This window comes from Annulohypoxylon truncatum, assembly GCF_022578515.1.
Source record: "Annulohypoxylon truncatum strain CBS 140777 unplaced genomic scaffold F4807scaffold_8, whole genome shotgun sequence".
Lineage (NCBI taxonomy): Eukaryota > Fungi > Ascomycota > Sordariomycetes > Xylariales > Hypoxylaceae > Annulohypoxylon > Annulohypoxylon truncatum.
In genome coordinates, this window is record NW_025953794.1 from 1,004,311 (window position 1) to 1,027,220 (window position 22,910).

Sequence of the window (22,910 nt, forward strand, 5' to 3'; positions counted from 1 at the left end):
AGGGCAAAATAAAGTTGGTGATTATGTAACTAACACCTGTTCGTCAAAGCCCACCCATGGTTTTTGTTTACTTTGTCACGGACGGTTGCCAACAGGAACCTTGCAATCACCTTAATTCTTATCAGCCTCAACCGAAAATTAATTGGAAATCAACAAGTACATTGAAAAGCTCCACACCTACCTACATACTTCTCATCCTTTACCCTTTTCATTCTGTCAATCTTTAATCAACCATTCTCAACTGGAAGACTACAACGCCATATATTTTCAAGCGGACAGATGTGCAATTGAGGCCGGATGGAGAGGCGAACGTTCGAGTCTCCCATGGAATGGGAGTACCAGAATCAAGGTCCCGTGGATCCATCAAGCCCATTTGCGCAGTCCACGAAGCAGATGCAAGCGAACAGTACATCTCCTTTTCTTTCTTTTCTTCTGCCTCTATAGTTACATGATCGCCGGAACATTATGGATATCCCGACAAATGCTAATATCGCAAGTAATCTAGGCGTCTTCGGTTCGAATATCAATAACAACAATTCCTTCTCTCGCAATCCATTTCAGCGCACTCAGAGCAGCACACCCTCTCCCTCTAAACCTCTACCTCCTACGCCGAATCCATCTTCTATCTTCTCTACCTCGTCATTTCAGAGAACGAATACAGCGCCGCCATTCCGCAATCCCGCCTTTACGACACCGAGAAAACCCTTCGACGTAGATGCGCTATCCGAGGTCTCGGCCGCCGAATCCAGTCCAGCCGGCACTGATGCCTCAGAACTTCAAGACACACCTGAGAATGACAATTCATATGACGTCGCGCACATGAACATGACGCCATCCACCATGAACAAGTACAGATCCAAGAAGGTATCTGGGAAAGGAGAACTAGCGAGGACGATATTCCCGTTGCGGGACAAGGTGCGTAAAAGGAAGCGCTATAACGCCGATCGAGACGTCAGCGGTTATCGCGTACCATATCTCCAGGAGGATGAATGCGACGAGTCGGATTACGAGTCTGACGAGAGCACCTTTCAGCCGGGGAAGCCCCGTAAAGACGAGAAGAATCGCAGCAAAGATGGGTGGTTTGGATCTTTCCTAGCCACTGTCCAACGGCATCCGTACGCCCCTAGTATTTTGGGTTATTGGGTGACATTTGCATTCAACCTCTTTTGTGTGTCTGGCGCGTGTTGGATTGGTTGGGCCATCATCAGCGGTCTGCGCGAAGATTTCTCTACCGAGAGACAATCAGCAAGGGCTGATATACTAGCCAACATCGACAAATGCAGAGCCGACTACATAGCAAACAAGTGCCATCCGTTAGAGAAGCGATTGCCGGGATTGCACCAGATATGCGAGGACTGGCAGGCTTGCATGAACCAGAACCCAGATTACGTCAAACAAGTCTCGAACAGCGCGAAGGAGATGGCCAAAATTCTGAATGATATCGTCGAAACCATGTCCTACAAGACTATCGTAAGTAATTTTAATCCGATATATCTACCTAGGGATACAGCTGGCTAACCTTGGACTAGGCTCTGCTTATCCTTTTATTTACCATCTTCATATTCAGTGGAAGATCGTTATACAAGAGTACGAATGCTTTTACGGATATTCAGCCACATCCGTCAGCACCTTTCCCCTCTCATCACCCAGGAGACCAGCACCACGCAAGACCTTCATCACAAGTGTATTGGCAAGCCATACCTCGAACTCCGCATCGCTCGAACAGTCGACATTTGCTAGTCAACGACGACACTCCTGACACGGATGAGATGCCCAGGTTCCAGGCTCTCCCACCTCCAGAAACGCCGATGTCGCGGAGGAGAAGCCCGTCCAAGGGAGAGAGAGGTCGAAGTCCTACTAAGAGCAGGAGCCCTACCAAGAAGTACTAAGTCTAGGCAGGGGTTGTACTGTACGATATTGTTGGGAAGGATGAATACTATTCCTTTTCTCATTGACGATCTCGCATTGGCAGGCAGGTTTAGGTCAAACGAATTGACAGGAGGGTGGCTTGCATATTAATGAGAACGTAGGCGTTAGGTATAGCGAATAATCAAATCCCGCTAGTTACCAATTATTCGTGGTCATATCTTGTACCGCAAAGTATACTTTGAACTTGGATGCTCTTCTGGGTTTCCTTATACTCGTAAGAGCTACGGCCCCTACATCCCCTTGACTATGGAAAGGTTCTCTATTACGAGGCGATTCTTATGTAACCTGAGTGCCTGAGTAGAACGGCGTTAGAACAGGGATAGACCGTGCTTGCATACGGCATGACACTACGCGCACATCTATCTTGCGAATTAGGTACCTAATTAGCATGTTATTAAAGCAATATGTATGTAAAGTGCTGTATCTCTTTGACTGGCAGTAGATCCCAGCCAGGGATTAGAATGCAAGATACACCTAAGCACCCAAAATAATTCGATTCAAGGTCCTTCCGGTACAAATAATACGAAGAAAAATAGCAGTAAAATCATGTACCGTTCGTGCTTTATATTCTAGGTCTGATCCACTATATCCTGGGAAGCTGTATTTTGCCTCTTAATCCCTGGCTGGGGATTACATACTGCCAGTTAAAAAGATGGCATAATGTATAAATATAATATACCTACGTATGACCTCCGCTTAAATTCAAAACATTGAACAAACTACTACATCTTCGATTTCGTATGACCAGTTATCTGAAGACTAATCCTCCCAGCGACTTCGTTTAGTGGGTTTACTTATACGTACATATCTCTTTTCAAGTAGGACCTGATGAACCCTTAACTCTATCTGCCATAACAATTAGTCACCTAGGGGTTTTCTCCTAGTACCTTGAATAGCCGAACACTCTACGACGATTTGATATATCTGGCCTTTATAATTCAACGCCACCAGGTACTCGGTGCTTACGTGTAGCTATCTGGAAAAGAAATCAACAGTTTCTTTCTAATCCCTGAAGCTGCACATGGAACAGGTGTCTATGTAGGTCCTTCGCCACCTGCTAGCTACTATAGTCATACTAGTCGTACAGGTGTCAAGAAAGTGACGAGATCTAGACCGTTAACGAAGCACGGTTTTATATATTCGGAGTATAAACCCGGAGTTGTTTCTTATATGGTGATTGGTCAGTAGCAATCCGTCTTGCCATGTGTAATCTTGAAGTACAATTAAGTATTAGAGAGTATATCTTGTTATCTGTAAAGGGGCGATGCGTAGTACAATATGGAAGAGCTAGGTAATTCTGATTGGTCCAATCACGATTTCTCCCCTGTAAGTCATTTCCTTGGGATTAGACAATGCGCATGTGATTGGTTGAAAATCCATATATTTTCTGATTGACCGCTAGAGATCCCTCTAAAACATGAGCCACAGACGATTTACTATAGAATTATGACGCATTCATGATTCGAGCTCAACTACCGTATAGAGGTTCGCGACTTTTCTTTGCTTATCGTTCTTATTCGTATCTTAGGTAGGTACCTGCACATGAAAGCCGGCTCGTCAATTACTACCTATTCTTCGTTAGTCCGTGTCTAGCTAACTGTGACTTTTCGTAATTTTTAACGTTGAACGCTCAGAATTTGGAAGCTACCACCTACCTAGGTACTTAGCTACCTCGGTAGTAGCAAACCGAAACATGAAACATTCCAAAGTTGGAATCACATAGCCGAAGCTATCAAATTCGCATTGCTCGGATGGGATTTTAAAAGGAGCATTTCTTCCTTAATACCTGAAGATCCATATTCCAAATTCACTAAACCTAATCTGGCTTCCTAAGTTAACGGGACCTAGAATGCTACTGCCAGAGCGGAGTCGGTAGGTCGGCCTCGAGCCCCACTTGGCGCCTTATCCAAAGTATACCGTCCATGCTTTAGTTGGGTATTGATTGCGCCTTTGAGAACCGTCGAGGTACTTGCCAGTACGAAGTGGAACAAACTGTGTAGCATTTGCTCGTGGGAAACCCCTCCAACCCCTCCGCTTTCCTTTTGCCTCCTCGCAGGGTACATGCTTAGGTAGGTAGATGAGTATTGTACACCACATACATATGCATGGATGGATCCAATATCGGAATAGAACTGCGCTCGGGGTTGAATGAGCGTACTGGAATTCCTTGCAAATTTTTATTCTTTTTCATTGCCCTATCATCTTCCACATATTCGTTTACTTATTCGTTAGCCGGAAACGTCATAACCATTGATACTTAGCTGTGAACACTGAAGGTGCACTATAAAAATGAGGCGCTGCCTTAACTGCACTTAGAGCTATCAAATCAAGTTCTACCAGAAAAAAAGAATTTTAGCCTCCCGCGGCCGTTACACAATAAACGTCGGGACATGGGATGTACTTTCCTGGTACATATCTACATACCTAGGTCAACCTAGTACTGCATATATGTGCGTAAAGAGCAAGCCTGGGGGAGCCTTGACAGCCTGGGTAAGTGCTATGGATGGCAAACCAACTAGCGCAAAAGCTTCCATCCTTGAAACCTGACCTCGAAAGCTCGAATTTTGGAAATTGCCCGTCTCTTTCACCTTGTACATACACAATCCCTCGATATGTTCGTCCAACGGTTGTTAATGCGCCATTCTTTCAAGTAGAATACGATATATCCGCATAATACAGAGCTGCAGTACATTCCTAACCTTCCGGAAAAGAAAGAGAAAAAGACATAGTTAAATAGCCCCGCGCATTTTCCTGATTACCTAGAGTCTGGGCGAGAGCTCTGATTTTCAGACCATCCGTCAATCTCTCACGTCAGTGAACTGACCTAGAGCTGATCAAGACTCGCCTTACTCCGAATCAAGTCGCACTGCCGATGCGCCTTTTCCGCCATCCATCGTCATCAGCTGGTGTTGGTAGAAGGCGTGTCTATGCCGGCGCGCCTATCCTTTCACTTTGAGTATGATCTGGGCGCCCTAAAACGCTACGATGGAGGGGGATCCAGGTAGCGGGCCCTCCACCAGCCAGGCGTCATCCTCGTCAAAACCAACCCCGAAACATGAAGCATCTGCCACCTCCGGCGCGTCTGGAGCCAGTGGCACTCCAAACCCCCAACTTTCTAAGCGAAGACGAGGCCTCGGCGTTGTCACGCCGAACGCGTGTACCGAATGTCGGAAGAAGCGTGCCAAGTGTGATGGCCAGAAACCATGCGGTCGTTGCAAGTCGCAGAAAGATATTGAGTGTGTATATGAAATTCCCGTGCGACAGTCGAAAGAAAACTTGCGCCACGAAATCGAAGCTCTGCGACGCCAGCAACGGCAAAGCGATTCCGTTTTCTCCGCCCTCGTCCGTCCCGATCTAGTAGAGGAGGTCTTGCAAAGGCTGCGACAAGGACAGTCCGTCGAAGGTATCTCGGAATGGCTCGGTGGCGGCGGCGGCGGCGGTCCTCCTCCTTTACCTGCACCGGGGAGCGTGTTGTCGGGGTTTCCTCGACCGAGCGAAGCTCGAGGTGGGGTCACGCTACCTCCTCTTTCAACCTATGGAGGCACGTTAGCTGGCCCTGGGGGCTATAATGCTTTGGGAATGAGTCCTGTGACGGCACAGGGTCATGGAATGAACCAAGACTTTGATCCGAATAGCCCGTGGAACTTTTCATCGCACAGTCAGACCGTGTCGACCCGGAGCGATTCGCATCCTGATATTATGCAATGGACGGCCGAGGCCCCGCCGCGCTCACGCGTTGGATTATGGCTCCAAGATCAGTCGTCGGTAAGAGAAGGCCCTCGATATCGTGGGGTAGATCAAATCCTTGCGCCGTTCGATTCGCCCGAGATGAAGGTCCCAGCTGGAACGTGGACGACGGTTACTGTGGACAGTGGTTTAGTCTCGCATCTCCTGGCCCTATATTTCTGTTGGGAATATCCGACCTTTGCCTCCCTCAGTAAAGAACATTTCTTGAAAGACTTTCTCAGCGGAAGGCACCGGTACTGCTCACCGATTCTAGTGAACGCGTTGCTAGCTCTCGGGTGTCGATTCTCAACCCAGCCAAACACGCGAGCGAACCCGAACGATTCTCGTACAGCAGGTGACCATTTTTTCAAGGAGTCGTTGAGGCTGTTTTACCGAGAAAATAACCATCATAATTTAACCACTATTCAAGCCTTAGGGATAATGTCCATTCGGGAAGCGAGTTGTGGGAGAGATTCGGAATCTTGGTATTATGCAGGGCAGAGTATACGGTTAGCTATCGAGATGGGCCTACACCGCCTGCAAAACGATGGTGACGAAGATGAAATTGCCGTGCAGGCCGCGACATTCTGGGGTGCCTTTGCCTTAGATCAGTAAGCGTGCCACCGGCTATCATGAGGTACTTTGGCTGACGTATTAAAGCGCGTGGTCCCTTGCCACGGGCTCCTTGCCCCAATGTTCTTGCTTCCCGCACTTGCCACCTAAGCCCGCAATTATCGACGATATAGAAGCATCTCTATGGGTACCTTATACTGATGATGGTGAGTCTACTGAATTTTTACCTGCCTTAGTTGAACTTGAAAACATCGGCATGGAGATATCTGACAAATCTAATCGGTCAAAAAGGGGCTCCCCTTCAACGATCATGTGAGCAGCCTTCTAACGTTCGATCCGTTTACAAATGCTTCTGCGAACTTAGCGAGCTTGTCCATCAGTCACTATACGTCCTCCACTCGCCCGGAAAGCCGGTGACAAGCCGAGATTTACTAGCCATCTATACGCAGTACCTGAATTGGTACGATAGAATTCCCGAGGTTCTACGATTAGGACATAATTTTACGCCGGCCGTCCTCTTTGCTCAGTGAGTATCGCCATTGGGCCGTTCCCTATGGCCACCCCAGCTTATTCTTTTACCTAATAGCATGTACTATCACTTCGCCATCTTACTCCTTTTTCGTCCACTCATAAAACTGAGAATCATTGGCTCGGGTATACTTCCTCGCGATGTCTGTGCTCAAGCGGCAGATGCTATCCAAGGCCTCCTGCGTTCGTATTCTCAACTATATACCCTTCGACGTACACCGTCGTTCGTGCCGTATTTTGTACTTACATCTTCTATAATGCACCTTGCGGTGGGTGCAGAGGCTTCCAAGGGACAGTATACCTCTCCGGCCGAAATATCAAATCCTTCAACGGCAAAACCGGAAGACGCCGAGAACGATCACAGCCATGGACGACTATCATCAAGCATGAGAGATGAGCCTGAACCGACATCGCCGTCGAGTACAATCACCGCAAAGCTAAGTCCGAGAGTAGCTGAAGCTTTGAACCAGGGAATCGCGCATCTGACGGAAATGGCGCCCTGCCATCACTTCGCGCACCAAGCACTAAATATCCTCCAGTATCTCGCCAAGAAATGGAATATCGAGGTAGATATCCCACCTAGCAGCGGCGTATCGGATGAAGTAGACAATTCGGTCCGGCCAACTACTAGCAGCCTCAATTTCTTCTCACCAAATGTCAACGAGGAGGACTTTCTTTGTGCGTGGGGCACGCGAGACATCGGCGGCGCCGGAAGCGGAGCAAGGAAGTATTCTACTTCCACTTCGCAGACTCATATCAACCGTGGGGAGAAAATGGAGGGCATCATCGAAGGAGGTCGATCAAAGGAAAGAGCAGAACAAGATCCATCGCCCAGCTTTCGACCTAGGACTAGCACAGGACCGAGGACGCCCACACAAAACCTGGAAAATCCACTGTTTTGGCCATTTCCTATGCAGGGCCGTCCCATGTTGCCGGAGGGTAAGCAGCTTGAGGAAGCCGGATTTTGTCCCTTGTAAGTTTGTCAAAACCGGCGGGTTTGAGATGACAACAAACTCCGATTTCCAGAGTTTCAGAAATTGGGTCCTAGCAGATACAGCTACACCTAGAGTGGCCATTGCCAATTGATGGAAGAAAAATCTTCTGCCATCGAATTTAGCACCGGGAGTTGCCGTTCTCAGTAACTCATTTGCTAATTATGGTTTTCGACTTACTAAAGAGAGGCAGTAGTACGGAAAACCATGAGCACAAGAGCTGAAGGGAAATGTGAAAATAGTTCACGGAATGGAAAAACGGGGCGGTAGTGTGGTGATGTTGATAAAACTCACGACGGGTAAGATTTGTTGAGACGCAGTTAAATGATACCCCAGCATTTGAATGCGTTTGTCTTGAGCTTAGCTGTTAATTTGAACCCCTCCTCTGCAATGAATAACCTCGTTATGTCCGCACAGAACCGCGCTCGAATCAGTGCGTCGATTATTCCTACAAAATATGTCCTCATTACTTGCGCATAAAGCATCAAAATCCAATCGAGATATCATGCCGTTGACCGAGTAAAGCATCCAACTGTAGATCTGGTAATAGATCTGCCAACCAGGATGATGAACCAATTCCAGACATACAACCACACCGGTTGAACTGGGTCTGATTTGGAAACAACAATTATTATCGGGACGGTGGACTGGGAACTTCCTTAATTTGAAGCTATTCTCAGTGACATAATTCTGATGCCTGACGGTTATGAAATCCCACGACCGCAATTCTTTATTCATAGGTCATTGGGAGGCTGGTAGGATCGAGAAGCTAACCCGGTTAGAACGAACAAGAAGCTAAAAATGACCAGGAATAGAATTAAATTTCCGGGGAGCCGCGAGATGGGGTGAAGTGGGAGCATAAGAGGAGAACAAGGGGTGGCTAAGGGAGTTTGACCCCCGCTGAGGATGAGGTCGGATGAACACCTGTACGGTGTCCCTTTTCCCCATCTTCTCGATTAAGTAACTGTTCAGGAAACATCGGGCCGCGTCCGAGTCGGGTTTGCATATTCACTGGTCTATGCTGGTATGCGCTCGGACGTGAAGGATTCCAAGAAGAGGGTGCGATAACACTGGTTCTTAGCGATTCCCACGGGAACACCGAACTTCTTAGCATCGCGATCGTTCTTCCGACTTCACCTCTCACCCGTTGCCGTGTCGTTATGTAAGAGTCATGACGAGTCACGTAACCCGTTTATTTCGATGCCTGGAAGGGATCTTCACTGCCCACTCTTTAGTGGCTGTTTGGCTTGGTGCGCCCGCCAATGACAACAAAAGCACCCTAGCCCACCGGCCTCGCAGGGGTGAGAGCTGAATCTATGAAGCTCTATGATTGGCTAAAACTACACCAGTGCGCCAACGGGCGTTCACACCATGAAGTTCGCAGCATTTTCTAAAACGGGTATAGATTACGACGGCCTCCTTGTTTTGCAACCGCTGTCAGATCAAAAGATCAACATGAGGCTAAGGATGATCCGCCTTACCGGGCAGCTACCGGGTAGCGTCCAGAATTCCGGTTCTCGAATTCCGCGATGTTCAGATAAATCAGGAGAGGGCCCTCCTTATTTCGTCACTCGAGATCCCTGCTTTGGGGGCTAAAAGCTATTCTGCAATGCGTATCTGGGTATGTATGAATACGCAATGTGGTTTTGCGGATCAGCCCTTCGTCGATCCTACATCCTGGATCGATGGGCCTTCAGCCCTACATGCGGCACAGAATGATATCCACGTCCTTATGGTCTGTGTCAAAAAGACAATCTCGGATTTATCTTAAGCAATATCATAGCAAGGATGAAGCCCGACTCGGGTTCGGCAGCATGCTGAGAGTCAGAACGCTATGGAGTACACGGTCTAATATAGGTGGACTAAAAGGTGATGCGATGAACGGGATAACCCGTGGCTATCGTGGATCATGCTGGTATCTCGAGGGTTCCCTCCGATGATGCTGGACTTACATAAAGAACGTCTCGTCTCGACGAGCTCTATTGAACAATCCGACATCAGACTGCATAGACTGCATACTGCAACAATTTCACCGGCGTCACTATCTCGGCTCAGTAACTCTTTGACACTATCGACTTGTCTTGAGAAGAATGTCTAGTTCGCCCACAATAAGAGTCGCCATCATAGGAGGCGGCTTGGTTGGCGCCGCCGTTCTGCGTGGCCTTCTGCGGTATCCTCACATTGCCGTGGACTTGTACGAATCGCGCCCTGCATTCAGAGATGAAGGACCGGGGCTCACACTTAATACCAAGATGCAGGCGATGTTGGCTGCTATCGACCCAGAGTTAGAGCGGTGTCTCGACCGCGCCGGCGCCGTCCTTACCACGCCTGTGATACGAATGGCTGCAGGCCCCCACTCGGGGAGGCAGATAGAGGTCAACGGTCACGGACCAAGGTGCAAGAAGAACGTCAGCCGCCAAGCCTTCTTGACAGAGATGCTCAACGGTGTGCCGCCTCAGATGATACACCTCGGCGCGCGGATAACGTCCGTCACGGATTCTGCCTGCGGACATGGGCTGCTCATGACCTTCGCGGACGGGACGCATCTCACGTACGACATCGTCATCGGCGCCGATGGCATCCACGGCTTTACGCGGCGCCTGATTTTCGGCGCCGACGAATCCCTGATAAAACCGCGCCCCACCGGATTCTGGAGCTTGCCGGTCAAGGTGCCCCTGCTGAGGGCACAGCACGCCATGGGCGCGCAGCACTTGGATCCGATGAACCCAATACAAGGGGGCTTCATCGGAGACGGATGGAGCATGATATACAACCTTCTGGATAACGGCAGCGAAGTCGAGATCGTCGTGTGCGGCAAGACGGAAGAAAGAGGAGGGGAGGAAGATGGGCAGAGCGGAGCCCAATGGGCAACATTATTCACCCCCGACGAATTCCAGGAGTTGTTTGCCAGTAACCAGATCCCCGTAGTCCAGGGCATGGTCGACGTAAGTTCCCCCCTTTTTCCGCCCCCACGCCCTTTCCCCCCCCCCTTGTCACCCCTTTCCACACAAACCATCATAAAACCACTAACTTACACCTCTCACCCAGCTCATCCAAAGCGTCTACACCGTCCAAGTAGCAGCGATATGCCAGCTAGAGCACCGGCCAGCACCAACCTACGTAACCAAAAACACCTGCCTGATCGGCGACACAGCATACAGCATGCCGCCCTTCCAAAGCGCCAGCATCGGCATCGCCATCGAAGAGGCGCTGATCCTGACCACGCTTCTCGCGCGCCTGCCCTCGCGCGCGGGTATCCCCGCCGCCCTGCAAGCGTACGACCAAGTCTGCCGCCCGCGCGCCGAGCGCGCCGCGCGTTCGAGCGCCGAGACGGGGACCCTGGTCACGGGACGTGCGGCGGGCGTTGGGTTGAACGCGGATGTGCTGCAGATTCAGATGAGGAGTAAGTTTGATTTTCTGCTCGAGGGCGATAGCGATACGCATCGCGCTACGGCGAGCTTGATTATGGATCATTTGCTTGCGGCTGGGGAGTCGGCGGAGTAGGACTTTAGACCGGGGTTGTGGATAAGACGGATTACGTATGGACCTTGGACTTCAACCCCAAGGACTGCGTTTTGCTGTATGCGGGTTCTCTGCGTACTTGGATACCTAGAAGAATACTTTCTTTGCTTCAACTATCGTGCATAGCGATTGGGTCGGTTGTCATTGGCTGGGGCGTATATACGTGGAAAAGAGATCTCCATTCGTTGAATTTAGGTATTGGTAGCTATTTTGAGATACTCTTTTATCAATAGTCCTACTTCTTGGAAAAATATTCGCGATCCCTTGTACTGTGGCCGTTAAAACTCTTAGGACTTACCTGGGTAGGTGGAAATAACTCGGTAATCTCATCACTGTTTAGGTAGGTAGTCTGGTCACTACATACGATTGACTCAAAGATGAATATTTGGAATTACGATGATCATCTTGATGGGTATGTTACCGACATCGACTATCATGTCTGTGTGTTGCCCGAGTCAGATCCCTCGACGAGGTCCCCATGTTCGATCCGTGATCATGCACCCGCGTATCCGGCAGTTATGGAAAAATAGCTCGCCAGCCAATGACCATCGTCTATACATCTGATAAAATAGGACTTGAGGCCTCTTGCTAGGTCCTGAGTGGCTGGAGTGTAATTAACAATAAAATCTAAATTGCTATCACATAAATAGAACTATAAGGAATAGACGGCATTTCGATCGAAAGGCACTGGAAAGGATTTCACATATTATGGGTCATGACATTCCATGATATGGTCCTAGATTCGACCTGGGTGTGAGGCCTCATAGCACGCGTTTTGTCATTTTCTCCTGACCGCAGACACGATGCTTTGGTCTATTCTTCTACCCCTTGCGGCGTCTGTTGATGCAGCGCCGCAGACAACTCCGATCAAGGGCCCAGGAAGTAACAGCCTCATTCGATTTGGATGTAGCCAGGTTGTCATCGAACGACTTGATCCGTAAGCTCAGAGGTTCCGAATATTGGTTCTATGAACCGTACCTAATTCATGTTACTGTAGGCTCGTCAATCCGGGAGTAAACCCATCTCCACACTTACACCAAATTGTCGGAGGAGTATGTGATTCAGCTTTGATATAAGATTCATATTACTAATTCATATAGAACGCCTTCGACGCTTCGATACCGTCTACGGATGTTTCTAGCCTTGCTTCGTGTACAACATGCACGTTCAGCGATGACTTTTCCAACTACTGGACGGCGAACCTATACTTTAAGGCTCGAAATGGCACTTACAAACGGGTGCCTCAAGTCCCGAATAGGTTTTTCGAAGGTGAACAAGGAGGTGTTACCGTATACTACCTGTCACCTGGCAAGAATACGGTTACCGCTTTCAAGCCTGTAGGGTCCACGACTATCTGATTTTATTCTCGGAACTTATTGACGTCATTTTCAAGGGATTCCGTATGCTGTTCGGCGACTCTATGCGGCGCGAGAAACTGGGGTCAGGGCTGAAGTCCCAGAGCTGCTTCCGCTGCTTCACTGGTCCAGATTTCAAGGGGGACGATTATTCCCCTTGCGCCGATCCTGTTCTAGACACCGAGGAGTTTCCTTCCGGACCCTGTCTAGGCGGGATCCGTTCGAACATCCACTTCCCGACGTGAGAGCACAAGCATTATATTTTAAGTCCTGAGAACCACGTGCTGATGGCGTATCTAGCTGCTGGGATGGAGAACGCTTGGATACGCCGAACCACCAGGATCACGTAGCTTATCCAGTCGGAGGCCCTTCGTCATTCGCTACTACCGGCAATTGCCCATCGACTCACCCCATCAAGATCCCACAACTGATGCTTGAGGTACGCAGTCTGTAGTCCTGGCCCCTTTTTTTCTGCCACACCAGGGGTCTGCCTATGGCGGATCTCAGCCTCAAAGTCAGGCGGAAGCTTGGATCAACTGGAGGCCCAAAATTTGGATCGTATCATCCCTTGAAGATCTATTGTGGACTAATGTGTAATCTTGGTAGATTGTTTGGGATACAACCGCGTTTAACAACCCAGACGATTGGCCGGAAGACGGATCTCAGCCATTCGTTCTAAGTACAGGAGACAAGTAATTGGACACACAAAACCGTCTCTATCGAAACACAATTCTAACGTCAAAATAGTACCGGATACGGGCAGCACGCCGATTACGTTTTCGGGTGGAAAGGCGATGCTCTCCAGAGGCTGATGGATAACGCCTGCTTCGGCAATACCTGCACGGGTGTCGAGACACAAGAATTCACCGAAGCGAACAAGTGTTCTGTACCCAACACTGTTGATGAAGTTACCGAAGGATGTAAGTTATACCTAAACAAGCGGTATCTAATCTGATGGGACTGGAATCTAACGATCATGTAGGGCTTGACCAGCTCCCTGGCGATGGAAGTGGAGCTTGAACACGAGGAACGCTTAAGTAAGACCGTCTAGATCAGGGTGTGGCATTTGGTTTCTAAGTTGGTTTAACAAGGTTCTCATGCTGGATAGACGTTGTAGTTTTGAAACGAAGGATTCAATGGCCATGTGGTTCTTGACTCCATTTCCAAGGGGCGACATGAAGCTAAAATCTGACTGTGACGATACCCATGCAAACTGCCATGACTTACGTAGTCTAAATGCTATCCATAAATCTGACAAATACACACATACCTGCCATAGAGATCTTAGTTCAGAATTGGCATGGACATTTCCTGCTGCGTGGGAACATCATCCCGCGACCACCTCGCCGTGACCGTCTGCAACTGGGAAAAGAAATTAATCCCCGGGCGACCGTAGAAGGTATTAGCACCGCCGCCGGCGATGCTCTTCTTATTCCCGGTAAAGGAGAACATGGGAAGCGGCACAGGCAGTGGGACGTTGATCCCAACCTGGCCAGCTTCGATCCGCCGACGGAAGCTTTCCGCAGCGGAGCCGGATTGGGTGAATATGACGGCGCCGTTTCCGTAGTCGTTCGCGTTGATGACATCAATTGCCTCGTCGAGCGTTTCTGCACTCATGCATACGAGCACAGGCCCAAATATCTCCTCGCGATAACAGCGCATGCTGCGGGTCACGTTGTCAATAATGGTCGGCGCGACCCAGTTGCCGTTTGGATATTTATCGGGTGCATATCCGCGGCCGTCGAGGAGAATGTTGGCACCTTCTTGCTTCGCCGACTCTATGAGAGATTCAATCCGCTCCTTGCTTTGTGGTGAGATCACGGGCCCCAGATCCGCGCCTGGTTCGAAGCCGCCGTTGGTCTGGAGTTCCTTAGCACGCTCGACGAGCTCAGGTAACCACTCTTTGGCCTTTCCAACCAAGATCAATGCACTAAGCGCCATGCATCGCTGCCCCGAAGCACCGAAGGCGGCCCCTATTACGCTCTTTAGGAAGTGGTCTTTGCCACTGTCCGGAAGCACAACGGCGTGATTCTTTGCACCTAAGTTTGCCATGACACGCTTGCCGTTGGCAGACCCGGTCGTGTAGACGTATTCGCCAGCTTGGTTGCTGCCGACGAAGCTGATGGCCTTGATTGCTGGCTCGTGCAGGATGAAGTTGACTGCTCTTCGTGAGCCGTGTATTACGTTGATAACCCCGTCTGGGAAGCCCGCTGCGCGCGATAGCTCCGCAAGAACCATCGCCGCGCCAGGAACCCTTTCGGAAGGCTTGATGATCAGAGTATTCCCAGTAATGGTGGCAACTGGAAGAGTCCATAGCGGGATCATGGACGGGAAGTCTGGTTCGCGGATGAGATCGTTAGTAATCTGAAGCTGGTGTATAGATATCCTGATTAAGGCTATACTTACTGAAAGGACAAATCGCAGCAACCACACCCAGAGGTTCTCGATACGTCCTTGTCTCCATATCCTTAGCGACCTCGAGAACCTCGCCTTTGAGGAGTTCCGGGGCAGCGCATGTAGCCTCAGCAACCTGGAGACCACGTAGTACATCACCTTTGGCATCCGCAAGGGTTTTGCCGCCTTCTAAAGTGATGACTGCAGCAAGCCTATCCATGTTCTGGCGGATTAAGGCGACGAATTTGAACATGATTTGCTGCTTCGCCATGACGCTGGTAGCCCGCCATTTCGGGAAAGCTCGTAGTGCAGACTGCACGCTGGCTTGTAGCTCTGCATCAGTGCTGCAGGGAACTCGCGTCACGAGGTTGTTCGTAGCCGGATCGTGAAGTTCAATAAACTCTGAAGTTTCCGACGCCACGAACTTGTTATCCAAGAATTGTAGTGTGTCGACTACCTTGGTGATCTTCTCATGTGATGTCGGGAAGCTTTCCGTGGTTGAGGGTAGTTGGGCCGACATCTTCGGAAGATTTCAAGGTGTAATAGAATTGACAAGGATGATGTCGGAAGAAGGAATGCACGGAAGGAGAATTGCGGCGTCCTGGAGGAGAGTGTTGATCCAACGCATATGCTGTGGATACTACCATGCGGTCTATCGGTCTATTGGTGCGGGCTCACAGCTTGTAAATAAGCGAGCGCACTCCCAATGCAAACGGATATGAAGCTGCGAATATCGGATTGCTAAAAACGGGCGATTTTTCGGTGGAGTTCCTTGTATACTTGTTCCTGAGCTTTACTCCAGACGAGCCGCTTAGAATCCGAGTTGCCTATGGAAACCTCCACTTCCGGTGGGGAGCCGAAGAAAGGGGGGCCTATCATCTCCCGGGTCTGGAATAAGAGGGAGCGAGTGAGCACTTGAGAAAAAGCACTTGGCAATATCTCTCCAATTCTGCGTTAAGCCACTATGTCGTCTAGTCCACAATTTCATAATCTAATTCGATTTCTTGACGAATCACTCGTCGAGCATTATGGAGACGTCGGAGAGGCTCCTTTAGACAATATCATTGGCTCACAAGTAGAGCTTCTCCATGATGCCAACGATCTGACCCGAACGGGAAATAAGGCGGTAGTACACAAGGTTCGTAATATCAGTAATGGATATCGGAGACTTGGATTATCACGGAGTAGATTGCGCTGATGATTTTGATAGCTGTTGCCGCCTATTGCCTCGACGCCCCTTTTCATCTGCATCGGGCTGAATTATAAGGATCATGCGAAAGAAGCCGGAGTGGGTAAATCCAATCATCGCTTGGTAGAATCTGTTCTGACATTTACTCTTTAGCTGGAAATTCCCCCTAATCCAGTTGTCTTCACCAAACCTCCAGATGCGTTAGCGGGGCCGACCTCAGAAATCATTGTGCCCCCTGAGGCGAAAATGATGGACTACGAGGTACGCAATCAAGCCCTGATACCAGTCTATGATCTCATATAATTAACAATTCTTCAAGGCCGAGCTATGCGTCGTTATTTCAAAGACAGGGAAGAATATCCCTGAGGATGATGCGCTTTCCTACGTCCTAGGCTTCACTGCAGGCAACGATTTGTCATCGCGGTACTGGCAGCGAGCTCCACGATCAGGTGGTCAATATTGCTTCGCGAAGTCCTTTGATGGCTTTGCGCCTCTAGGACCGACAATCCTGCACCCGAGCCTCGCAACTGTGGAGTTGCAGATTCAGACGCGAGTCAACGGGGAAGTGCGACAGAATGCGAGCACCACAGAGATGATCTTCACCGTGAAGCAAATCATAGCGCATGTAAGTAGGGGCACGACGCTACGGAAAGGCACCGTTATTATGACCGGGACTCCTGCGGGCATTGCGGGCAAGATGCCGGGACAGCCTTGGCTGAAGCACGGCGACATGGTGGAGGTTGAGATCAGTCAAATTGGATGTCTCAAAAACAAGCTCGTTTTTGAGACGGAACAATGAATCGTTCTGGGATTGTTCTCCTAGATTAGAAATGAGAGTCTTTCCCTGCTGTTGAATAATCGCGTCGTGAATTCTCTCACGGGGCGTCTGACGCTCAGAATCTGCATCCCTGACTAAGACCCGGTGGAGTCCCGGACTACCATACGGTTCAGATTATAATGATATCTGGAGAACATGGTGATAGATTTAATATTCAGTTCTTTCGATTACTGCCACATTATCCTATTATTGTGCGCCTAGTTGCCTTTCGCCTTTCGCCATAGAAACCCAAACCTATACACATCATGTCAACCTGTCATTGCTTCAGTGGAGTGCCAGCTGATGGTAAGCGACATTAGATACCTAATTCCCCTTCATAAGAAAATCCTGGGACTAACACAAGAAAATTGTCTAGCTGATTTTAAACCATCGGGGTCATTTTCGACCATTGCTGGCTTGAAGGTGTACAAGTCAACACCTCTCAGTCCCGGGCCAAATTCCAAGGGAAGCATCCTCTTCTTCCCTGATGGCTTCGGTCTTGCAAGGCATAATCAACGTCTTGCTGATATGTATTCTGGGCACGGTAAGCACATATCATGAAAAGGGATGAATTGTACCTATCCGGAACAGAAGCGTTTAAACTGCAAAATAGGACGGGATAAATGGAGATACAAAACTTGCTACGGTTTTATCTCAATGCTAGGAGCAGGACTAATTTATATCAAAGGATACGAGACCACAATCGTAGACTATTTCGAGGGTGACGCCTTACCTGATATCTTCATGAAGTATCTCCCCGGAACAGACCTCGATTCATACGATAATCTTACCAAGGAGGTAAAGTTCTTTCAATCCGCGTCTATCGCTCGCAATATTGCTAATGTAGACTTACAATAGGAAAAAGATATTATTCGCAAGATAGACATGCCAACTTGGTTGGAACGTCATACTCCGAATCATATCGCGTCACTCCTTGACCGCTTCCTACCGGATTTTCTCGAGACAGTTCCAAGGCAAGATGAAAAAGATAGCCACGGCCTCAGCGCCAAGACTCTTTACATCGTCGGTCATTGTTTTGGGGGTAAACATGCCCTCAACCTTGGTCAAAAGGAGTCAGATGTGACATCAGTCATAGTATTTCATCCCGTAAGTGGACTTGCCCCTTGATTACATATCGTTCACTATACTAAACGACTCTTCAATGTCGTAGTCATTCCTTGAATCGTCAGATACGAAGAATCTGAAGAGGCCTGTTTTCATGGGCCTGGCCGAGACAGATGTCTTCACGCCGGAGTTGAGTAGCGTTATGTTGTCTCAATTGCCGAGTTCTGGTACAAGGTACAAATTGCTAGTCTACGGAGGGACCAAACACGGGTTCGCGAGTCGGTCGGACCTTGGAAACGAATTGGAAAAGGCCATGTTTGCAGAAGCGTTTAATGACGGGTTGAGGTGGATGGAATCGACGGCTTCAGATATCCCGAAGGTTGATTCGCAATCGTAGTGCATAAGTGGGATTGGATCTGTTCAACGGAGATGATATTTTAAAATTCAGTATGGAGATGGCAAGAAAAGTTACATAGATAGTATTAGTTGGTTCATCTTGCATCGTTCTTCAATATATGTCGTATTCGAAGGCATCTGTCCGTAGACCCTCGGTTCGTATGATCCTTGCATCTTTACCCCTATTCCAAGCGAATTTGTCATTTTGAACCTATCTACCTAAGGAGGCACAGCAATGAATGCAAGGGAACATTTAACCACGTACACTGTGTCACATGTTCGAACAAAGATCCTTCCGAATTCTAGGCTCGGATTGAATCGAACAAAGGTATTGTAGTCAGGTTGCATCGAGTTAGAATGAACTTCTGATAACCCTGGTACCTAGGTGCGAAAGATACCTAGGAATCTCCCTTGGACCGGAACCCCAGCGGGAGCCGAACATAATCCGCAATTCTCGCTCTTATCGCTATTCTCCGGGATCTACGGATGGAATATTTTCGGGTTGTTGATTGGAGTTCCGGCCGACGTTAGCCTCCATCCCGGAACGTCATTTTTACGAATATCTTTACGAATGGCCCCGCCGCCTCGCGCTTTCCAGAGCGGCGGGATGCGGGATCCTAGGGTATGAGAAATCAAGGTTACCTCGCGCTTTCGCGCTTTGATGAACACCAGCACCACAGCTTGTGGACCCGTGAACAGAACATGTCATAGAAAAGCGCTCGTGTTACCTTCTTTCTGCAACGTCAAATACTACCCTCGCTACAATACCAAACTCATATCTTCATTTCTGATAATAGACATAACCCAGGACTAATTCCCACCATGTCATCCACCCCGCAAACCCTCCACGGCAAAGTCGCCATCGTGACCGGCTCCAGCCGCGGCATCGGCAAGGGCATCGCGCTCGAGCTCGCCCGCCGCGGCGCCAGCGTCACCGTAAACTACATGTCCTCCGCATCAGCCGCCGAAAGCACAGTCGAAGAGCTCGAGGCGCTCGGCGCCAAAGCCATCGCCGTCAAGGCCGACGTGTGCAAGCAATCGGACCTGGACGCCCTCTTCGACGCGACGATCCAGGCGTTCGGGCGTGTGGATATCGTCGCGAGCAACAGCGGCATCGAGTCGTTCGAGCGCGCTGTGGATGTGACGCCCGAGCGCTTCGACCACGTCTTCCACGTCAACGCGCGCGCGCAGTTCTTCGTCGCTGTTACTGCGTACAGGTACATGACGCGGTCGACCGAGCAGACGGGGGGCCGCATTATCCTTACCTCGAGTATCGCCGCTAGGATCATGGGCGTCAGGGACCACGCGCTGTACGCCGGGTCGAAGTGCGCCGTCGAAGGCATCACGCGCTCGCTGGCGACTGATTTTGGACCGAGCGGCATTACTGTTAATGCGATTGCGCCGGGGGGCGTGAAGACGGATATGTTCGCTGAGGCGGCTGTTAATTATATCCCCGGCGCGGATAGGGCGACGTGGAGTCCCGAGAGGATCGAGGCTGCGCTGGCTTCTGCGTGTCCGCTTGGGCGCGTGTGTCTGCCTGAGGATATAGGGAAGATTGTGGCTTGGTTGGGAAGTGATGACGCGGGTTGGATTACGGGCCAGACGATTCTATGCTCTGGTGGTTCCTCTTCTTAGTGGTACTCTATGCATCATTCATGTGGTTAGGGGGCATGCTTGGGGCGCAAGTTAAGATGACCGGTATTGGTCATGATAGGGGTTGGGCGTTGCAGTTAGATCTAGGATGCATTCACCTACGTAGGTAAATGGGACATATAGACGATACTTTACCTACACTATATCCGTTTCTGTAGAGAAAGTTATCCGTCATTTGGGACATTAAAGTATCGGATTTATGTCTTATGAAATGATTTCGTTTGGAGTTTGGCTTGGCATTCCATGTCAGCTTTACCCCTTTTCGAACCCGGTAAGCCAATCTATGTAACTACTAGATTATGAATGCTTGACGATGTACATGTCGCTGTAATTTCTATCTTTCTATTACAAGATATTACTTCAAAGCTGCCTTATTCTCAGTATGTGAAAGATGTAGGTAGATTTACCTAGTTATACTGCTCATTACAAATAAGTCGACATAACTATCTCTGTTCTAAAGGTCTTAACAGCGCACCACTGCCGACTCCCCTAGTTTCATTCATCTCTCACTTCCTGTCCCTCTTCCCAATATTCGGTCTAGCTTTAATAACCTTCTCATCCTCACCACTCCTTACCCTCTGGACGAAATCATCAGCATTGAAGTCTACACCGACCGGATTCTCCTCAAAATCCTTGGATTGCATGAAGTCCACCGCTTCCTGAACCGTATCGAAGTTGTCCACCTGGAACTCTATCTCATTCCCATCGGGGTCTTCGTAGTACATGCTCGTGCTCATACCATGGTTCACGCACCACACCGGCAGAATCCCGACAGCCTTTCTCTGCTCATACGCCGTCGCGAGGTCACCCAATGTGTCGAACCCGAACGCTACGTGGTGAAGGCCGACTTGAGGTCCTTCGGGCCCACGTCTATGCGAATTGGGATCGGCGACGACGGCGAGCCGGTGGTGTTCGTAGTCGTAGCTTAGGAACGCCAAGCGGTGGGACTTGTGGGTGATTTTGGCACCGAGGAGGGTCAGGTAGAAGTCCACCAACTTCTCGTAGCCCTCAGGGGTAGTTCGGAGAACTACATGGCACAGGGCGACTGGGGATATGGACTTGGGTGTCTGATTCACAGAAGCGGAGCCATTGACAGCCATGATTGGTATTATGTGTGAGTTCGTAAAGTGTGATGTGTTCCAGTCAAGCGTTGACCATAGATGCTATGAGATCTTGTAGGGTGCATTTGAACGAAAATGTCTAATAAAGACCTTGATTTATATCGAACTAGCATTACACATATGTCTTGACAATATGAATTGTCAGCATGTTTGAATATTCAATTCGGGTGAACCATACAGCTAGCCATCTGCGGGATCCCCACCGGCATCGTCTTTATCCCTGCCACACCATTCAGAAGCCTCCACCGGTACCATAACGGCATCATGACGTCAATTCTCGGGAGCATTAGAGCCTCTAGCGATGGTTTGCTCGTGCATCAATGGTTATTCATATCTACCTAGATCATGGATTGAAGACTCACCCCACCTTCGGAATAGGGGGCCCCAAACCGTGATCCGGATGTTTGGGGTCATCTACGGGGCCGCTCATATGGATCTCGGAGCTACCTTCATCTGCGGAGGAACAAATAAAATTAATTATAACGGAAAAGATACATTTGTTTCATATAACTAACTAGAGTAACTATAATCATGCAATAGACTTTCCATGTATGGTTTAGATGTTGGCATTCCTTGCCGATGAGAGATCTGAATTACCAACTTTCTCAGTTAAACCACACTTTACAATAGAGGTAACGGGAATATCTGCTAGTCGTTTCACTATATGATGCAGAGTAGGGAGACTCTGCCAGTCTAGCGGATGCCATATAACTTCGCCTGTTGACCCGACGAAACGTCGGACCGTTGACACTGGCTGCATTTTCCTCTCCTCGGCATATGAAACAAAGACTGGGTAGTCAACCTCACTAACACCGGGGTTGCCTGGGGTTGGCATGTGGCGGTATAGAAGAGTCCCGTCGTCTATGCCTGCTTCCGGAGGCGCAAGCGGCGTTGCGATACCCTCCACCTCGTGGAGATTATCCAAACTGAGATCAACGAAGCGGGACCCCATCCACGACGCTGACATGCGGTAGATGCCCTGGGTCTCGCTAATCGAGATATCGGCGAACAATTTCGGGAATCCCAGTTCCTCTCGCCCGCTAATGATCGGGTCCGCTAGATCTTCCCAGAGGACAGGGAGGTATGTGCCTTTGCGTGTTATACCTTGTGGCGTAGTGTATTGAATGCCGTGGATGAAGAAACTGAAGAGATTATATCCCCTATATCCCAACCATTCGAGGTTGTCTAGACGCTTTGGCGCGACAGTTACGTACGCGCACTCGTCTGGCGAGGACGTGTCCTGAAAGGAGAAGCCCGGTGGAAGCAAGCTAGAAACAGCGCTTTTCGGTGTTTTGAAAGTTACAAATGCTTCCTTGCTCGTTGTCGAAGATCCATCCCGACGATGCCCATCGAATGATTGTCTGGGGCCCGGAAAGGGACCAAAAACAATGGGCATTCGGTGGTGCAAACCCGTAGGTATGTTGGTGGCGTCCATCGTTGGTGTTACTTGGATGAGTGGGATTATTCACAAGCCGGTCTCTCGGAAAGGCCCTTCGTCGACGGTGGACTATGTATATACTATTAAAAACACCCTAGATATTCAGCGCTTGTAATGGGATTCGCTTAATAGCTTTCGGCCGTAATGCCTTTTCAATAATCGTCTCCGGCATCCGGTACTCCACCGGCAACCCGGCCGGGTATAGTAGCGGG

At 49.4% G+C, this 22,910-nt stretch overlaps 10 protein-coding genes across 10 annotated transcripts; 7 read left to right on the forward strand and 3 right to left on the reverse strand.

Moving 5' to 3' along the window:
* Nucleotides 1-120: 120 nt before the first annotated feature.
* Nucleotides 121-2,348, forward strand: F4807DRAFT_417515 (Di-sulfide bridge nucleocytoplasmic transport domain-containing protein). Its single transcript, XM_047997244.1, has 3 exons — nt 121-406; nt 506-1,470; nt 1,530-2,348. Exons 1-3 carry the CDS (start codon nt 298-300, stop codon nt 1,887-1,889), a joined length of 1,434 nt encoding a protein of 477 aa, XP_047856607.1. The 5' UTR covers nt 121-297; the 3' UTR covers nt 1,890-2,348.
* Nucleotides 2,349-4,634: 2,286 nt separating this feature from the next.
* Nucleotides 4,635-7,921, forward strand: F4807DRAFT_387593 (fungal-specific transcription factor domain-containing protein). Its single transcript, XM_047995856.1, has 4 exons — nt 4,635-6,266; nt 6,316-6,434; nt 6,520-6,754; nt 6,815-7,921. The coding sequence occupies exons 1-4, from the start codon at nt 4,915-4,917 to the stop codon at nt 7,731-7,733; spliced, it is 2,625 nt and encodes an 874-aa protein (XP_047856608.1). The 5' UTR covers nt 4,635-4,914; the 3' UTR covers nt 7,734-7,921.
* A 1,670-nt stretch (nt 7,922-9,591) lies between these two features.
* On the forward strand, nt 9,592-11,676 carry F4807DRAFT_387556 (FAD/NAD(P)-binding domain-containing protein). Its single transcript, XM_047995855.1, has 2 exons — nt 9,592-10,693; nt 10,797-11,676. The coding sequence occupies exons 1-2, from the start codon at nt 9,839-9,841 to the stop codon at nt 11,250-11,252; spliced, it is 1,311 nt and encodes a 436-aa protein (XP_047856609.1). The 5' UTR covers nt 9,592-9,838; the 3' UTR covers nt 11,253-11,676.
* Nucleotides 11,677-11,924: 248 nt separating this feature from the next.
* On the forward strand, nt 11,925-13,777 carry F4807DRAFT_387607 (uncharacterized protein). Its single transcript, XM_047995857.1, has 8 exons — nt 11,925-12,207; nt 12,268-12,322; nt 12,371-12,607; nt 12,664-12,866; nt 12,926-13,064; nt 13,232-13,317; nt 13,373-13,545; nt 13,608-13,777. Exons 1-8 carry the CDS (start codon nt 12,074-12,076, stop codon nt 13,643-13,645), a joined length of 1,065 nt encoding a protein of 354 aa, XP_047856610.1. The 5' UTR covers nt 11,925-12,073; the 3' UTR covers nt 13,646-13,777.
* On the reverse strand, nt 13,757-15,649 carry F4807DRAFT_387615 (Methylmalonate-semialdehyde dehydrogenase). Its single transcript, XM_047995858.1, has 2 exons — nt 15,032-15,649; nt 13,757-14,961 (listed from the first exon to the last, which is right to left on the reverse strand). Exons 1-2 carry the CDS (start codon nt 15,537-15,539, stop codon nt 13,910-13,912), a joined length of 1,560 nt encoding a protein of 519 aa, XP_047856611.1. The 5' UTR covers nt 15,540-15,649; the 3' UTR covers nt 13,757-13,909.
* A 304-nt stretch (nt 15,650-15,953) lies between these two features.
* F4807DRAFT_417532 (uncharacterized protein) lies at nt 15,954-17,221 on the forward strand. The gene is made up of 4 exons (XM_047997245.1): nt 15,954-16,157; nt 16,230-16,307; nt 16,362-16,469; nt 16,528-17,221. The coding sequence occupies exons 1-4, from the start codon at nt 15,984-15,986 to the stop codon at nt 17,005-17,007; spliced, it is 840 nt and encodes a 279-aa protein (XP_047856612.1). The 5' UTR covers nt 15,954-15,983; the 3' UTR covers nt 17,008-17,221.
* F4807DRAFT_417535 (alpha/beta-hydrolase) lies at nt 17,219-18,833 on the forward strand. Its single transcript, XM_047997246.1, has 5 exons — nt 17,219-17,331; nt 17,402-17,569; nt 17,714-17,823; nt 17,884-18,132; nt 18,197-18,833. Exons 1-5 carry the CDS (start codon nt 17,292-17,294, stop codon nt 18,485-18,487), a joined length of 858 nt encoding a protein of 285 aa, XP_047856613.1. The 5' UTR covers nt 17,219-17,291; the 3' UTR covers nt 18,488-18,833.
* A 199-nt stretch (nt 18,834-19,032) lies between these two features.
* Nucleotides 19,033-20,321, forward strand: F4807DRAFT_417537 (NAD(P)-binding protein). The gene has a single exon (XM_047997247.1). The coding sequence runs from the start codon at nt 19,309-19,311 to the stop codon at nt 20,119-20,121; it is 813 nt and encodes a 270-aa protein (XP_047856614.1). The 5' UTR covers nt 19,033-19,308; the 3' UTR covers nt 20,122-20,321.
* Nucleotides 20,322-20,507: 186 nt separating this feature from the next.
* F4807DRAFT_417538 (Glyoxalase/Bleomycin resistance protein/Dihydroxybiphenyl dioxygenase) lies at nt 20,508-21,361 on the reverse strand. Its single transcript, XM_047997248.1, has one exon. The coding sequence runs from the start codon at nt 21,237-21,239 to the stop codon at nt 20,646-20,648; it is 594 nt and encodes a 197-aa protein (XP_047856615.1). The 5' UTR covers nt 21,240-21,361; the 3' UTR covers nt 20,508-20,645.
* Nucleotides 21,362-21,716: 355 nt separating this feature from the next.
* F4807DRAFT_417539 (uncharacterized protein) lies at nt 21,717-22,908 on the reverse strand. The gene has a single exon (XM_047997249.1). It carries the CDS (start codon nt 22,693-22,695, stop codon nt 21,817-21,819), a length of 879 nt encoding a protein of 292 aa, XP_047856616.1. The 5' UTR covers nt 22,696-22,908; the 3' UTR covers nt 21,717-21,816.
* Nucleotides 22,909-22,910: the final 2 nt, after the last annotated feature.

Coding starts and splice junctions, on each gene's coding strand:
- F4807DRAFT_417515 (XM_047997244.1), top strand. CDS start 298: ATGGAGAGGCGAACGTTCGAGTCTCCCATGGAATGGGAGTACCAGAAT. Junction 407..505: donor GAAGCAGATGCAAGCGAACA/GTACATCTCCTT, acceptor CAAGTAATCTAG/GCGTCTTCGGTTCGAATATC. Junction 1,471..1,529: donor CCATGTCCTACAAGACTATC/GTAAGTAATTTT, acceptor ACCTTGGACTAG/GCTCTGCTTATCCTTTTATT.
- F4807DRAFT_387593 (XM_047995856.1), top strand. CDS start 4,915: ATGGAGGGGGATCCAGGTAGCGGGCCCTCCACCAGCCAGGCGTCATCC. Junction 6,435..6,519: donor GGTACCTTATACTGATGATG/GTGAGTCTACTG, acceptor TCGGTCAAAAAG/GGGCTCCCCTTCAACGATCA. Junction 6,755..6,814: donor CCGGCCGTCCTCTTTGCTCA/GTGAGTATCGCC, acceptor TTTACCTAATAG/CATGTACTATCACTTCGCCA.
- F4807DRAFT_387556 (XM_047995855.1), top strand. CDS start 9,839: ATGTCTAGTTCGCCCACAATAAGAGTCGCCATCATAGGAGGCGGCTTG. Junction 10,694..10,796: donor TAGTCCAGGGCATGGTCGAC/GTAAGTTCCCCC, acceptor CCTCTCACCCAG/CTCATCCAAAGCGTCTACAC.
- F4807DRAFT_387607 (XM_047995857.1), top strand. CDS start 12,074: ATGCTTTGGTCTATTCTTCTACCCCTTGCGGCGTCTGTTGATGCAGCG. Junction 12,608..12,663: donor CGGTTACCGCTTTCAAGCCT/GTAGGGTCCACG, acceptor GTCATTTTCAAG/GGATTCCGTATGCTGTTCGG. Junction 13,318..13,372: donor GTTCTAAGTACAGGAGACAA/GTAATTGGACAC, acceptor ACGTCAAAATAG/TACCGGATACGGGCAGCACG.
- F4807DRAFT_387615 (XM_047995858.1), bottom strand. CDS start 15,539: ATGTCGGCCCAACTACCCTCAACCACGGAAAGCTTCCCGACATCACAT. Junction 14,962..15,031: donor TGCTGCGATTTGTCCTTTCA/GTAAGTATAGCC, acceptor TCCGCGAACCAG/ACTTCCCGTCCATGATCCCG.
- F4807DRAFT_417532 (XM_047997245.1), top strand. CDS start 15,984: ATGTCGTCTAGTCCACAATTTCATAATCTAATTCGATTTCTTGACGAA. Junction 16,308..16,361: donor ATCATGCGAAAGAAGCCGGA/GTGGGTAAATCC, acceptor TTTACTCTTTAG/CTGGAAATTCCCCCTAATCC. Junction 16,470..16,527: donor CGAAAATGATGGACTACGAG/GTACGCAATCAA, acceptor CAATTCTTCAAG/GCCGAGCTATGCGTCGTTAT.
- F4807DRAFT_417535 (XM_047997246.1), top strand. CDS start 17,292: ATGTCAACCTGTCATTGCTTCAGTGGAGTGCCAGCTGATG. Junction 17,570..17,713: donor TGATATGTATTCTGGGCACG/GTAAGCACATAT, acceptor TTTATATCAAAG/GATACGAGACCACAATCGTA. Junction 18,133..18,196: donor CAGTCATAGTATTTCATCCC/GTAAGTGGACTT, acceptor TCAATGTCGTAG/TCATTCCTTGAATCGTCAGA.
- F4807DRAFT_417537 (XM_047997247.1), top strand. CDS start 19,309: ATGTCATCCACCCCGCAAACCCTCCACGGCAAAGTCGCCATCGTGACC.
- F4807DRAFT_417538 (XM_047997248.1), bottom strand. CDS start 21,239: ATGGCTGTCAATGGCTCCGCTTCTGTGAATCAGACACCCAAGTCCATA.
- F4807DRAFT_417539 (XM_047997249.1), bottom strand. CDS start 22,695: ATGGACGCCACCAACATACCTACGGGTTTGCACCACCGAATGCCCATT.